The following is a 16,872-nucleotide window of genomic DNA, read 5'->3' as shown; positions in this document are numbered from 1 at the left end:
TAGCACCTCGAGGCCAAAACGTTTGGGTGTAGGTACTTCAGAATCTGGGAAAGGTTTTAAGCTACCATGCATTGGCAGTGCTGTCACTTTTGTCACAGGCAAAAGATAACCACTATGTGGCCAATAACTCCATAGCTTTTCAATGTCCAACATGTCCCGAAAAAACCACGCCGGGAAAAGCTCACCACTATGAGGGCAACACCTCAATATGTTTTCAATGTACAACATGTGCCTACACATTCGACACAGTCGTGGCCAAAAATATTGGCATCGTTGCACTTTTTTCAAATAACTCACAATTTTCTCTGAAAGTAAGTTGAAATTGACAAAATTATTTGGTCTCCATAATTCATTCATTCACTGATGATATTACAGAACCTTTGTTTTTTGATTCAGAACTTAATACATCCTTTTAAATCAGAAAATAAAACGAAATGGCATTGACAAAATTATTGACACCCTAGACTTAATATTTGGTAGCTCAGCCATTGGACAAAATAATGCAGTCATGTGCTTCTTATAGCCATGAATGAGCTTCCTACACGTCTCTACTGGAAGATTGGCCCACTATTCTTGTACACACTGCTCCAGTTCCCCCAGATTTGAATGGTGCCTTCTCCCAACTGCTGTTTTCAGATCTCCCCACAGGTGTTCAATGGCATTTAGATCAGGACTCATTGCTGGACCACTTCAGAACAGTCCGGAGTTTTGTCGTGAACCATTCCTGGGTGCTTTTTGATGTGTGTTTGGGGTCATTTTCCTGCTGCAAGACCCATGATCTTCGACGTAGACCCAGCTTTCTGACACTGGGTTGAACATTGCACTCCAAAATGCCTTGGTAATCTCCTGATTTCATGATGCCGTGCACACATTCAAGGCACTCAGTGCCAGAGGCAGCACAGCAACCCCAAAACATCACTGAACCTCCTCCATATGTTTGACTGTAGGGAAGCTGTTCTTTTCTTTGAAGGCTTAATTGTTTTCTGTAAACATAGAGATGATGTGCTTTACCAAAAAGCTCTAATTTGGTCTCATCTGTCCACAGGACATTCTCCCAGAAGGATTTTGGCTTGTTCAGGTGTGTTTTGGAAAACTCCAGTCAGGCTTTATGTCTATCTCTCAGCAATGGGGTCCTCCTGGGTCTCCTACCGTAGAACCCCCTTTCATTGAGTTGGCGACGGATGGTGCAAGTTGAAACTTCACTGCAATCTTCGATCAAGTTTCCTCTTGTGGCCACGTCCAGGGAGGTTGGCTGCAGTGCCATGGGCCTTAAACTTCCTGATAACATTGCGTACGGTGGACACAAGAACACCAAGGTCTCTGGAGATGGACTTGTAGCCTTGAGATTGTCCAAGCTTGGCTACAATCTTGTGTCTGACCTCCTCGGGCAATTCTCTGGTTTTATTTCTTTTCTCCATGCTCATGGTGGTACACACAGTGACACAAAACAGCAGAATGACTCCTTTTCTCGATTCAAACTGGTTGAATGAGTGATTTGTATATTGCCGGCACCTGCAACTCACCACATGTGAGTTCAATTCCAAACTAAATGAGAATCACCTGCTTGAAATTTAATTATTTCGAACAACTTCTAAAAGGTGCCAATAATATCGTCCGGGCCATTTTAGGATTTCTGTGTGGAATAAGCTAAGATTTAGTAATTTTTCAGCTTTTTTTGTTTTGTTCCACGGCAAACCAAAGAAATAAATATGACTGTGAAGACCAAACGATTTTTTAATTTCAACAATTTTCTGGAAGAAATGGCCCATTATTTGAAAAAAGTGCAAGGATGCCAATATTTTTGGCCACGACTGTATGCAGTATCGAAATAAAGTCAAATATGTGGAACAGTTAATTTGATTCACAATATTTGTCATGCAATTTTTATCCCATGTAATAATGTCAGCGATTCCTAAAATGTATGAAATTATTGGGAACTTAATTTAAGGAAGGGTGGTGAGAAATAATGAAACAGAATTTGGAACTAGTTAGTCATTTGGCATGAATAATTGGGGGTAAAAGGCAAAAATGTTTCAAGTTTGCAACCCATTGTAAAATGTTTGAGAGAAAAGTTGGAATGATGAAACAATAGCCCAGTGGGGGACCGACGGTCATTTCAGGGGGCAGATCCGGATGGGGAGCACAACACCATGAGGTCTTACTATACTGATGCATTGTACCAAATTTGGTCCGTATCACTCAGGTTGTTAGGGAGAAGGGGATGTTTTAGTGAAAATTAGGGATTCGGGGAGGGGCCCGTGGCCCCCTTTCCAGGGGGAGATACGACCATGAGGAGCATAACTTAAGGTTTGGGTATGGTCCCGATGCCTCGTGGGAAGTTTGGTCTGGAGATTTTTGAATGAAATACCAATATTTGGGACAAAACCCCCCTTTCCATCTCATTTAGGGGTGCATCAGGATGAGGAGCACAACACCATGAGACCTCGCTGTTCTGATGCATCGCACCAAATTTGGTCCAAATCGGTCGGGTAGTTTGTGAGGAGAAGATGTTTTAATCAAATGATAACAGACGGACGGCCGGACACTGGGACCCACGCTGAGGTCATTCCGGAGAAATAACCTAAAAACGGGTGATGTCTCAACAGGTGACAAAGAATGAAAAGAAATGATGTAGAACAAAATACCATATTTAAATACCGAAATACAGTGAACACCATGCTGATACTTGTGTGAAATTGTCTTGTTCAGCCAAACAGAGACAATACGGACAGTATGGGATGGTGATAGTATGTCACGGATGACAGGCACGAGCAGCAGTCGTGGTCAATCTTACCAGACAGAATGTGAACAGCACACAGCTCTTACTGTGCAGCAAACAAAAATAGCAGAATAGAGGAGCTCGGGATGTATTTTACAACCACAATTTTGCACTCTTGCATACATTTTTAAAAATATAGTGTGTGCGGCTCATGGAAGAGCAAGGCATAACTGACAGTGAGACAAACATGGAGGAAATGAAGGAACAAGAATAAGGAGTAGAAGGAGGGGAGGAAAAATGGAACTAGCAAGTAAGCTGGTTGGGTTAGGAAAGAGTAATGGGGATAAATAAAGATTGTGGGTCAAAACTGTCGATGACAATGGCGGTACACTGCTTGTTTGAAGCCCTGGAGGAAAGAGTGAAGCGGAACAACCTTTGGGAGATGTTTCCATAGATAGGAGAAGCAAGTATGGAGGGGATTTCTGGAAGAACGAGTGCATCCTCGAGTAGATTGGGAGGGTCGAAGGACTGAGGGTGGAGAGGGAGCAACATAGGTAAATAGAGCGTAGAAAACAGAGGGACCACCGACCTGCCTGGATTATGAGAGCCAAAGATCCTTGGCTTCTATCTCATCATGGAAGATTCTGATAGTTTTTGGAGCTTTAGATTTCACGTAATCTGGGAGAGACAGGTGAGATGCTGGGGCACCATCCCAGAGCAGAGAGCAGTACTCCATTCAGATAGTAACAAAGGCCTTGTAGACTATGAGTAGGTCTGATTTTCCAAGGAAAGATTTGGATCAATGGACGCTGCCCGGTCTGTGGCTGGCGTTGGAGGACAGCTATGTCATCGCCCCAGGAAAAGTCATGGCTGATGGTGATATCTATAAATTCAAGGGGATAAACTTGTATCAGTGAATGGCCACTGAAATAGATGTGGGTTCGTTTGACAATCCTTCCAGAGCAATAGGATGAATGTGACATTTTCCTGGATTGACGGACATGTTCCATTTATCATGTCTACTCATTCCTAGATCAGCAAAGAAAGAAGCAGCTACTGTATTCCTATCAGAGGGATGGATGGGGCTACTGTACAACACAATGTTGAGTAGCATGCCAAAAAGAAGAGAGGGTTTACAAAGCATCTGCGTGGTTGCTTACAGAGACTAAGAACAAGACTGGGTCCGAGACACTACCTTGGGGAACTCCAGCCTCCACTGAGAGAGGGGAGGTGAGGATTCTATTGATGGCCAAATGTTGACTGAATAAGTGGAATAAGGCAGAAATCCAGGAATGAAGACGGCCTTCTATGTCGCAGGTAGTTTGTACTTGGCAACTGGATGAGTATAATCATTCAAATTTATATGTATACACCTGATTGGTACATTGTTTATGTATTACTCCTATTACAAGGAGCCTGGATGCATAAGGAAGTCATTAGGCCCATCAAAGCTTGCACTATTATTTCAAATCTATGCTTGTTTGTCTGTGTATCCTTTTCAAATTTTGAGAGTCAAGCAAGGAAGCCATTTTTAAAGTCTTTGATGTGACTCAGTTCGGACCACCGATCTCCCAGACTCAGAACGGACACTCCAACCATTACACCACTGAACCCAAGTATCGCTTTGTTGTCCCCCGTCGCACCGCGGAGCGAAAGGGGTACTATGGTTTTCCCCTCCGTCCGTGTGTGCGTCCGTCCGTCCGTCTGTCCGTCTGTGTGTGCGTGCGTCCGTGTGTGCGTAAGCGAAGGACCGAATTCGAATTTGGTGTGTGGGTGCAACTAGGCATATGGAAGAACCCCTATTGAAAATTAGGTCGCCACGTCAAAATCCAAGATGGCTGTCACCATATCTAAACCTTGTGAGCGCGATATCTTGAAAAGTAAATGTCTGAACCTTGTGAGCGGAATATCTTGAAAAATAAATGAACTACTAACTTCTAATCTGGTGTGTGGGTGTATCTACGCATAAGGAAGAACGCTATTGAAAATTGGGTCGCCACGTCAAAATCCAAGATGGCCGCCACCATATATATGTCTGAACATTGTGAGCGAAATATCTTGAAATATAAACGAAGTACCAACTTCTAATCTGGTGTGTGGGTGTATCTACGCATATGGAAGAACGCTATTGAAAATTGGGTCGCCACGTCAAAATCCAAGATGGCCGCCACTATATATATGTCTGAACATTGTGAGCGAAATATCTTGAAATATAAACGAACTACTAACTTCTAATCTGGTGTGTGGGTGTATCTAGGCATAAGGAAGAACGCTATTGAAAATTGGGGCGCCACGTCAAAATCCAAGATGCCCGCCGCCATGTATGTCTGAACCTTGTGAGCGGAATATCTTGAAAAATAAGCGAAGTACCAACTTCTAATCTGGTGTTGTTGGTGTATCTAGCCATAAGGAAGAACGCCATTGAAAATTGGGTCGCCACGTCGAAATCCAAGATGGCCGCCACCATGTATGTCTGAACCTTGTGAGCGGAATATCATGAAAAATAAGCGAAGTACCAACTTCTAATCCGGTGTGTGGGTGTATCCAGGCATAAGGAAGACCGCTATTGAAAATTGGGTAGCCACGTCAAAATCCAAGATGGCCGCCACCATATATATGTCTGAACCCTGTGAGCGAAATAGCCTGAGAAATAAACGAACTACTGACGTCCAATCTGGTGAGTGGGTGTATCTACGCATAAGGAAGAACGTTATTGAAAATTGGGTCGCCACGTCAAAATCCAAGATGGCCACCGCCATGTATGTCTGAACCTTGTGAGCGGAATATCTTGAAAAATAAGCGAAGTACCAACTTCTAATCTGGTGTGTTGGTGTATCTAGGCATAAGGAAGAACGCTATTGCAAATTGGGTCGCCACTTCAAAATCCAAGATGGCCACAACCATATATATTTCTGAACCTTGTGAACGAAATATCTTGAAATATAAACGATCTACTAACTTCTAATCTGGTGTGTGGGTGTATCTACGCACAAAGAAGAACGCTATTGAAAATTGAGTCGCCACGTCAAAATACAAGATGGCCACCTTGCGTCTTCCACTTTGTCAACTCACATCACTTCACCGACGGGGGACCTAGGCGTAACGCTTGTTATAACTGTTCATCAGTTGTGTGACAAAATCATGTTGGAGACAAACTATTTACCCCATGATACAACTCATCAGTTTTCAGGGAAATGCTTTGTACTGATTTGGCATTTATGTGAAGGAACAGAGAGAAAATTTAGGAAAAGACAATTTAAATGATGGGAATTAAGGAGAGGGGATCTGATAAATTGTGAGGGAGAAGGGAGGAAAGGTAAACACTAGACTAGGGAAAAGTGAGTAGGTTGAGTAATGTATGGGATCAAAAGTTGTTCTGAAGACAGGTTTTTTTTCATTTTTCACAATAAGCAGCTACCTTTTTTTTTTTTTTTTTTTTTTTTTTTTTTGTATACAAGATCGAGGCTCGTGAAAGAGCGAACATTAATCACACACAAAGACAAACCGACACATAAAACATATAACATAGGGAGCGGTAGACAAGATGGGGAGAGAGGGGGAAGGACACAAACACAACATTTGAGAGCAGGGACCGAGAGACATGGAGACATCGAGAGATCTGAGAGAGGGCGAGGGCTTTGGGGGGGGGGGGCATGGGAAGGGGGCGGTGGGAGAGGTATAAAACATATGGACACTGCCAGGACTTCCAGGAAAGAAGTTGGAATTTCAAACAAGGTGGATCTGGGGTGAATTAGCGGGGGTAGAAAAGATCAAGGTTTTGGATAGGGGAAGATAAGAGATGGTGGTGAACAGCTGTTTTAAAGACCTGGAGGGAGGAGTGGGATTGAAGGGAGTGAGGGAGTTTGTTCCAGAGGCGGGAGAAAAGAGGAATGAAAGAGTGAAGGTGAGCAGAGAGCCGAGATTTCGGCAGTTTAACCATCAGAGGGTTGCTGGCAGATCTTGTGCGACCTGTAGGAATATTTGGGGGACAGAGCACAGAGAGAGCTGGGGGTGCAAGGCCGGAGAGGAGTCGGTAGAAGACAGAAAGACCACCTACCTGCCTGCGGTGAGTGAGTGAAAGGCCCTCAGAGATAGCTTCATCGCGGGAGATTCCAATAATTCTGAAAGCTTTGGTTTCAACAGCGTGAAGCCGAGCTAGGTGTGAGGCAGGAGCACCGGCCCATAGGGGAGAACAGACTAGGGTCCAGTGGGGTATGCCTACACAATTACACACTGTGCTTTGTACATCGATACATAATAAATAGAAGCTTTATTATCATAAGCAAGCATCACCGACCTCCTGCTAGATATCATTTTAGATTTTAGATTTTTATTTTACGGACACGTTTACAGATTTTACGTAAATTTTAATTGAGGTTTTTATTTCACAGTTTGCAGTTATAGAAATTACAATTTTCAAATGATAGATATCAATTGAGGTTTTTATTTCACAGTTTACTGTTATAGAAATCACAATTTTCAAATATGTATGAGATATCAATTGAGGTTTTTATTTCAAAGTTTACAGCTATAGAAATCACAATTTTCAAATATGTACGAGATATCAATTGAGGTTTTTATTTCACAGTTTCCAGTTAAAGAAATTACAATTTTCAAATGCTAGATATCAATTGAGGTTTTTATTTCACAGTTTACAGGTATAGAAATTACGATTTTCAAATTCTAGATATCAATTGAGGTTTCTATTTCACAGTTTACATTTATAGAAATTACAATTTTCAAATGCTAGATATCAATTGAGGTTTCTATTTAACAGTTTACATTTATAGAAATTACAATTTTCAAATGCTAGATATCAATTGAGGTTTTTATTTCACAGTTTACATTTATAGAAATGACAATTTTCAAATGCGAGATATCAATTGAGGTTTCTATTTCATAGTTTACATTTGTAGAAATTACAATTTTCAAATGCTAGATATCAATTGAGGTTTTTATTTCACAGTTTACATTTATAGAAATTACAATTTTCAAATGCCAGATATCAATTGAGGTTTTTATTTCACAGTTTACATTTATAGAAATTACAATTTTCAAATGCTAGATATCAATTGAGGTTTTTATTTCACAGTTTACATTTATAGAAATGACAATTTTCAAATGCGAGATATCAATTGAGGTTTCTATTTCATAGTTTACATTTGTAGAAATTACAATTTTCAAATGCTAGATATCAATTGAGGTTTTTATTTCACAGTTTACATTTATAGAAATTACAATTTTCAAATGCCAGATATCAATTGAGGTTTTTATTTCACAGTTTACATTTATAGAAATTACAATTTTCAAATACTAGATATCAATTGAGGTTTTTATTTCACAGTTTAAAGTTATAGAAATTACAATTTTCAAATGCTAGATATCAATTGAGGTTTCTATTTCACAGTTTACAGTTATATAAATTACAATTTTCAAATGCTAGATATCAATTGAGGTTTCTATTTCACAGTTTACAGGTATAGAAATTACAATTTTCAAATGCTAGATATCAATTGAGGTTTCTATTTCACAGTTTACATTTATAGAAATTATGATTTTCAAATGCTAGATATTAATTGAGGTTTCTATTTCACAGTTCACATTTAGAGAAATTACAATTTTCAAATGCTAGATATCAATTGAGGTTTCTATTTCACAGTTTACATTGATAGAAATGACAATTTTCAAATGCTAGATATCAATTGAGGTTTCTATTTCACAGTTTACATTTGTAGAAATTACAATATTCAAATGCTAGATATCAATTGAGGTTTTTATTTCACAGTTTACATTTATAGAAATTACAATTTTCAAATGCTAGATATCAATTGAGGTTTCTATTTCACAGTTTACATCGATAGAAATTACAATTTTCAAATGCTAGATATCAATTGAGGTTTCTATTTCACAGTTTACATTTGTAGAAATTACAATTTTCAAATGCTCAATATCAATTGAGGTTTTTATTTCACAGTTTACAGTTATAGAAATTACAATTTTCAAATGCTAGATATCAATTGAGGTTTTTATTTCACAGTTTACATTGATAGAAATTATGATTTTCAAATACTAGATATCAATTGAGGTTTCTATTTCACAGTTTACATTTTTAGAAATTACAATTTTCAGATGCTAGATATCAATTGAGGTTTTTATTTCACAGTTTACATTTATAGAAATTACAATTTTCAGATGCTAGATATCAATTGAGGTTTTTATTTCACAGTTTACAGGTAAATAAATTACAATTTTCAGATGCTAGATATCAATTGAGGTTTTTATTTCACAGTTTACAGTTATATAAATTACAATTTTCAAATGCTAGATATCAATTGAGGTTTTTTTTTTTGACGGGCACGTTTACGGTTTTTTACATAAATTTTCATTTACGGACACTTTTTTTTTTCAATAAGGGATATTGTCATGTTTATTTCACAGTTTACAGTTATAGAAATGCCAATTTTCAAATGCTAGATATTGGTTGAGGTTTTTTTACATGTGCGTTTACGAGGTTTTTTTTAACCTAAATTAGCATTTACGAACGCTTTCCGACGGTTCTGTGACTTTTCCCGGTGTACCGGCTTTGATGGATGTCCGTCGGCATGCCAAGTTTCAGCTTTCTACGAAACCCAGAATGTACCGAACATTAATATCAGTCAGTCTGATCTTCTGATAGTAGTCTGATCCTTCTGAGGTTGGCAAAATAAGTTCCAGTATCCTGGGAATTTCACTTCTGGTGTGGAGTAGCACCCCCAAGATTATAGCTTACAGATACATTGCATGTATGTGCTTTCTATTGCCAACGGCCACCAGAAGCGGCTATGGCATGAATAATAATAATAATAATAATAATAATAATAATAATAACGACTTAATTGCATAAGCACCTCCTTTGACGAAGTAGATGATGATGTCAGCCTGATCATCCTCCACCTTGCTGAACTTGAATGCTGTGGCATCAGCCCACGTTTTGAATGCCTTTGCTATCGCTGCTTCTACCATTTCATAGTTTGTGTAGATCGAGCTGTTTACAATTCTGCAATGATACGTGAACATAACATCATCACAAACGAGATCAATAACAGGCAGAAAAGTGAGCATACTTGGCGGCCCCACAAACAAACCTGTACGTAAGGTCATAACGATCCCAACGTGGTTCGTTGACGAATGTACTGAACGCTTTTACATCTGGAAATCCGCAACGAGGTGCTCGCACTAGATCCAAAGTGGAGGTGTCCACCTTGCCTGTCTCAGGAAGCCCGTAAAATGCCTGCATCTTGCGCAATGCACTGTTTTCTTCGGGTCCCTCGTCGTCTCGTAATTCCGCTTTTTGGATGTAACCTGCAGTCTTCAGAAAAGCCTGAAGGCAAAACAAATGTATTTAAATGTTTTTTTAAATCAACTTGCATTCAACATTTCAATATTGCTGCTGCATAAGTAAGGTGATCATCCAGATGCTGCTGATAACTGTTTGACAATTATCATACTAATATATGTAGGCCTACTGTATATTGGCGACTTAGGCCTACTGTACTTGGCATCTTTGCACTGAAAGAGGCCCTTCTTTACTTTAACAGCTCTCATCTAATCAATTACCCCAGGTGGATAGGATTTCCATAAATTAACCCCCATGCTCTTCCAGCCAAAGAAAGCGGCATACATTAACCAAGAAAAGCTACAGAAATGCGCACCACCGAAGCTCCAAAACATGTACCAGATGCAATGCCAACAAGAAAGAGCAGTCAGAGAGACAGACGTGTTTGTGTGGTGTATTTGGTGTGGTGTTTATTGGCTGCTGTGCTTGTATGGTTCATTGACGACATAGATTTATGTTCAATCCAATAATGCTGCCGAACCACGTGACCGATGACGTCATCAATTTACTTCTCCCATAAAATTTTCGTGTAGTTCACGCTAAATAAATTTCAAACTGATCGGATCGAGTGTTCTACCTAATTATGACGTCATAATGAAGTAATCGATGACCTCATGAGTATATGTTGTTCCCCATGGGGAGTACTTGACAATGAGCCAATGAGCCATGTTTCAATTTGTCCATGGAGTGGTTTAGGTGATTATAGAGGTTACGGTCTAATTATGGGGGGATTATCTATATATATAAAACACAGTTTGTGTGTGTGTGTGTAATGTTACCGATAGACTCCTAAACGGAGAGGCTCACATGCTTGATATTTGGCATAGACATGGCCATTGAGCCTGGGAAGAACATGGCCGACCTAAAAAAAATTATTTCATAATATATTTTTACCATATTTTTACCTCAGCGCATTTCAGCGAGGAATATTATGCACTGAATCTGACCGGTGGCAGAGCAGCGTGCTGATTTGCTCAGAGCGATCACGTGATGTTCCTTGCTGCCATAAACTCAGTTACGCGTTCGCACGTATTTCAGAGCGAAAAGCGATTGCGTTTTTTCACATTTCAGCGAGGAACATTGCCATTCACACCACATAGGTTTTTTTTTCTTTCATCTTTACGAGATCCATATTTTTTTATTCATATTTACCTCAGCGCATTTCAGCGAGGAATATTATACACGGAATCTGAGCAGGTGGCAGAGCAGCATGCTGATTCGCTCAGAGCGATCACGTGATGTTCCTTGCCGCCATAAACTCACAGTTACGCGTTCGCACGTAATTAACACGTTCTAAACAAACGAGATCCACGAAGCGAGTTGGTCAAGTCGTGCTAACCAAGATGGCGACACGGCGGCTTCACTTTTCATGGAGTATGAGCATTCAATATATTTTCAATTCAGTGCGCCCGACTCGCTCACGTACTTGATTTGTGGCATAGACCTGGCCATTGGGCCTTCACGGTGTAATTTGTGCGAGGCTTTTGTCCGAGTGAGCTTGAGTCGAGAGGGCGAATGTACGGGTTGGGAATGTACGGGTCTCCCTTCCCCCGCCCGGCAACGCCGGTACTGGAGGGCGTCACAGGATCGGTGAGTCTCCAAAATCCACTTCGTCCTGTTGCGAAGATGCAGGACGATGTCGCGATTGTTGTGCTGCTCTCCGACCATGAGAACTGCAACGTCATTGTTGACTGGCCCTCCCCTTCCCTCCCCCTTCCCCCTCCCCCTTCCATCCTCCCCTCCCCCTCCCTTCCCCCTCTACCCTACCCCCTCCTCTTCTCCCCTCCCCCTCCCTTTTCCCCCTCCCTTTTCCCCCTCCCTTTTCCCCCTCCCCCTTCCCCTCACCCCTACCCCTTCCCCTTCCCTCCTCCCCCTCCCCCTCCCCCCTCCCTCACCCCTCCCCTTCCTCCTCCCCCTCCCCCTTCCCAAGCGGCTGCAATCCCAATGCCAGCTGCTTTTTGTGTGCCTGGTGGGAATCTGACAGCCAGTCAAGGAGGGAATCCTCAATAGCTTGGAGAGGGAGAAGGCTGGATACCGGATGGTATCGACTTTTAACAAGATGTTTAGTGAGAGTACTCAGACCTCATTTGCGATTCAGGGCATCCATCAATTGTCCAGATAGTAAAAGCGACACGCCAAGAGTGGCATGGCCATGATGGGAGCCAAACTGATGATCTACAATCAAATAAGATGAGGTCTGCAGCAATGATTGATCACATTACTTTGCGCTTATGATTGCGGACGAGGCTGATTGGTCTTGGAACAAGTGGATCGAATGTGCCATCATTTTTGTGAATAAATACCAGTACAACTTTTCAGGTAATATAAGTAAAGGTAGTGTACATAACATTAAATTTTCAAATCTGACAATAAAGCAAAGTACAGATGCACAGATTTTCTCAGTGCAAGCATTGTGGGATACCAAAGGTCAGATGTTGAGTGGGATTGCCATATGTGTAAAGTATGGACTAATGAGGAAGAGAATGTATTTTTGTGAGGAATGTGTTCCAGGGCCGGTTAATTACTACAGTTGAAAAGATGGTGTAGCCGTCTATGTGAGAGAAAGCAGATTGCTGCCAGACAACCTTGTCTTGTTGAGCTGCCAAAGATGGTGGCACCTTAGTAGCTCCCTATATATGGTGAGGGAAATGGCTGCTTTCAATAGGACATGGTCTGGAGGGGACAATTGGAGCTGGGCAGGAACAAAGTAGATCATCATCACTCAGTACGCAGCCTGTGGCTGTAGGGTCCATCATTGCCGGGAGTGCGGCCCTTCTGCTGATGCAGTGTCCCTGTTCTAGTAAGCTTGTCCTCATTTGGTGGATCTTGGAAGGATGAGAGGCTGAGTCACCCATCTGGTGCCAATTCAACAGAATGGCAGGGGCTTGAACTCAGGACCCCGAGAAAGCCAGCAACCTTAACTCTAAAGCCAACAGTAGGCTCCCCATAGTTTAAGGGGCCCCTAATCAGCTCAAAACAAAATCACCCTCGTCTTCACCCAACTTATCTAAAAAAGACCCCAAACTAGAACTAGCCTTTTATGTTGGTTTCTCAATTAGTTTAAGTACCGTATATGTAAATTATTTACTGTACATGTACATATATTGTTGATAAAAAAATCATAGAAAATGGCCCCCAAAATAAAATGATACTCAGGCCCCAAGGACAGTCAATCCGCCACTCATGAATTCCATCGTGACGGAATCACCATGTGCACTCTAATTTTGAACATATAAGGTAATTATCATGAATGCTAAGAAGAGCAGAGAGAATTCAATTATATGTATTGAACCAGAACTGTCACATGGCTACAGACGAGTACTACTCTCAGTGAGGCAGACCAGGTAATGTGACGGAATCACACGTGGGTGACGATTTTCATGGAATTCATCCACTGAGAATATGCGGAAGGCCTGCAAAAGAAGCTACGATGTGGCAAGCTAGGATTGCATGAGAGTGGCATTCCAATAAGTCGTCGGGGGACATGTGACTCATGCACCCCCTGTTTACACAACTAAAGCACTGAATCAATAGATGTGCAAGCAAAGGTTTTTTTTGTTAATCTGACATTTTCATAGAAAAGCAAGAGGGAAAATGAAGGGGGCGATGGCAACAAATACAAGCAGATGAATCAAGAAGGTGTCGGAGAGAGTCAAGAAGACATGGAAATAAAAGTGAAGAAAAAAAGAAAAAGCGAAGAGGAGGAAGGGCAACCATTTTTGTATTTTTAAAATCTTATTTTGGTGAATGGTTGGGTAATAGATGTTGGATGAGGATCATGAGAAGCACGTAAGAGTGAAAAGACCCAAATAGGTGGATAAGCCGTGGAAGCGACAGATTAACAGAACCCCGTATGTACAAGGCTTAGAGTGCTAGGCCAAGTATATTAACCAACAACAAAGAAAAGGAGAAATGGGACAACAACGGACACACCAGACAAAGTTGGGAGTTCATATAACAACAATGATGCAGGAAAAACACTACAAACAGCATTCAAAGATGGCAGATCATCATCAGGACTAGTTTGGTGTATTTTGTGTGGCAAATTAATGGAAGAATGTCCTAAATGAATGGTTGCTTTGATTGCAGATGAAATGTCTAAATGGTCTAGCTGTAAAGGTCAAAGGTCTGAAAAGTTGTAAAGGTCAAATGGTCTGAAGGTCGAAAGATGTAAAGGTCGAAATGGTCTAAAGTGTCTACAAAGGTTGAATGGGGTCTAAGGTGTGTAATTTAAGGTCTAAAGGGTCTTTTTAAAAAACGTCTAAAAAGGGTCTAAAGGTCAAAGGGGTATAAAGCGTATTAAAAGGTCTGAAAAGTGTGAAGGCCTAAAAGTGTCGAAAGGATAGAAAGGAGTCTAAGGGGTCTTAAGGGTTTTAGTAGTTCTGAAGCGTCGAATAGCATCCGTCGTGTCGTGAACAGCATCTGAACGTAAGGGTTCTAAAGGGTGCAACGGGGACTATGGGGGTATTTTGGAGTATATAGGGTCGACATAGTTATAAAAGTTCTTAGGGTTTTAAAGGATCTTATGGATCTTAAGGGGTCTTAGGTTGCTAAATGGTCTTAAGGATCTTAGGATTTTAAGAGGTCGTAGGGGTATTATGGGTAATAAAGTGTTTAAGGGGACGAGAGGGTCTTAGGGTTCTAAATGGCCTTCAGGGTCTAAAGGCTCTTATGGATCTTGAAGGGTCTTAGGTTGATAAAGGACCTTAGGGGACTTGAAGAGTCTTAAGGTTCGAAAGGGTCCAAAGGCTCAGGTGTATAAAGGGTGTTAAGGATCTTAAAGGATCTTATGGTTATAAAGGGTATTTAGGATGTTAGGAATCTTAACCGTTTTTAGGGGTCTTAAAGGGTCTTAAGGATTTTAAGGTATTGGGAATTTTATGGGTCCTAAACATATTAAAGGTGTCAGGGGTCTTAAGGCTCTTCAAGGTCTTAAGGGTCGTATGGGTTCTTAGGCATCTCAAGGGGTCTAAATATATATATGGGTCTAATGTAATGTATGTATGGGCTTGCGGACTTCCTCTCTGGTCGTAGGCAACGTGTGGCCCTGAATGGGTTTCTCTCATCTCCCCTTCCTGTTCAGGCTGGAGTTCCCCAAGGCAGTGTTCTGGGCCCTGTGCTTTTTCTGGTCTTCATCGATGATCTCTCCGACTCTCTGGAAAATCCTCTCTATCTCTTTGCTGATGACTCCACTCTCTGCCGCTCCATTCCTCTTCCCTCAGATCGGCAGTCTGCAGCCTCCTCACTCTCTGCAGACCTGGACAAAATCACAGACTGGTCAAACAAGTGGAACATGTCTTTCAATCCTGACAAATCTCACACTCTTACGATGTCTCTCCGAAAAGATCGACTGGACAACCCTCCCATCCACTTTCTGAATAATCCTCTCCAAGAAGTTCTGTCGCTCAAGCTTTTGGGTCTCACTATCTGCCATGATCTTTCCTGGGAAAACCACATTTCCAACCTGGCCTCCAAAGCCAGTCGCCGACTGGGCATCCTCCGTCGTGCGAAGTCCTTCCTTGGCACACCTGAGCTCCTCACCACATACAAGGCTTTCATCCGCAGCTCAATGGAATACTGTTCTCCCCTCTGGGCTGGTGCTCCTGCCTCATACCAAACTCGTCTTCACGCTGTTGAAACCAAAGCTTTCAGAATCATTGGAATCTCCCGCGATGAAGCTAACTCCGAGGGCCTTTCACTCACTCACCGCAGACAGGTTGGTGGTCTTTCTGTCTTCTACCGACTCCTCTCCGGCCTTGCTCCCCCAGCTCTCTCTGTGCTTTGTCCCCCAAATATTCCTACAGGTCGCACAAGATCTGCCAGCAACCCTCTGATGGTTAAACTGCCGAAATATCGGCTCTCTGCTCACCTTCACTCTTTCATTCCTCTTTTCTCCCGCCTCTGGAACAAACTCCCACACTCCCTTCAATCCCACTCCTCCCTCCAGGTCTTTAAAACAGCTGTTCACCACCATCTCTTATCTTCCCCCATCCAAAACCTTGATCTTTTCTACCCCCGCTAATTCACCCCAGATCCACCTTGTTTGAAATTCCAACTTCTTTCCTGGAAGTCCTGGCAGTGTCCATATGTTTTTTTAACCTCTCCCCCCCCCCTTCCCACGCCCCCCCCCAAAGCCCTCCCCCTCCCACAGATCTCTCGATGTCCCTGCTCTCAAATGTTGTGTTTGTATCCTTCCCCCTCTCTCCCCATCTTGTCTACCGCTCCCCATGTTATATGTTTTATGTATCGGTTTGTCTTTCTGTGTGATTAATGTTCGCTCTTTCACGAGCCTCGATCTTGTATACAAAAAAAAAGAATTTTTTTTTTATATACCTACTCACGTTCTGTGTCGACAAACAAACAATAAATATGTCGTGCAAAGCACAGTTTAGGGACTTGCGAAATCCCTAAAATAAGTTGTTGACCTTTGGCCTATGTTGACCTTTTGAGCGATGTTGACCTCAAAAATAATTGGTGGTTGAATTCAGTGATGTGACATGCAAATCCTCTTCAAATTTCAGGTAAATCGGATGAAAATTGAGGGTTTTAGAAGTTTGACAAAGTTGTTGATCTTTGTCCTAGATTGACCTTCTGGCCTATGTTTACCTCAAAATTAATGGGTGGTTGAACTCAGTGAAATGATATGCAAATCTTCTTCAAATTTCAAGTAGATTGAAGAAAATTGAGGATTTCATAAATTTGACTAAGTTGTTGACCTTTGGCCTATGTTAACCTTTTGGCATATGTTAATCTAAAAAAACATCGGTTGTTGAATTCA

The 16,872-nt window shown here is 41.5% G+C and overlaps 1 protein-coding gene across 2 annotated transcripts in view; it reads right to left on the bottom strand.

Annotated features, from left to right (window-relative positions):
* The window catches only part of LOC137421433 (matrix metalloproteinase-9), a 123,194-nt gene that overhangs the window by 80,425 nt on the left and 25,897 nt on the right, over positions 1–16,872 (bottom strand). For both annotated transcript variants that reach the window (XM_068107487.2, XM_068107489.2), the window contains exons 2-3: positions 9,844–10,079; positions 9,607–9,755 (exon numbers count right to left, since the gene is read on the bottom strand). In XM_068107487.2, the coding sequence (XP_067963588.2) occupies positions 9,607–9,755; positions 9,844–10,079 (385 nt within the window). The remainder of the gene's footprint in view (positions 1–9,606; positions 9,756–9,843; positions 10,080–16,872) is intronic.

This window comes from Myxine glutinosa, chromosome 2, assembly GCF_964187855.1.
Source record: "Myxine glutinosa chromosome 2, kmMyxGlut1.1, whole genome shotgun sequence".
Classification (NCBI taxonomy): Eukaryota; Metazoa; Chordata; class Myxini; order Myxiniformes; family Myxinidae; genus Myxine; species Myxine glutinosa.
Note: the sequence above shows the minus strand (reverse complement) of the source record. Positions and strands in the feature narration are given on the sequence as shown.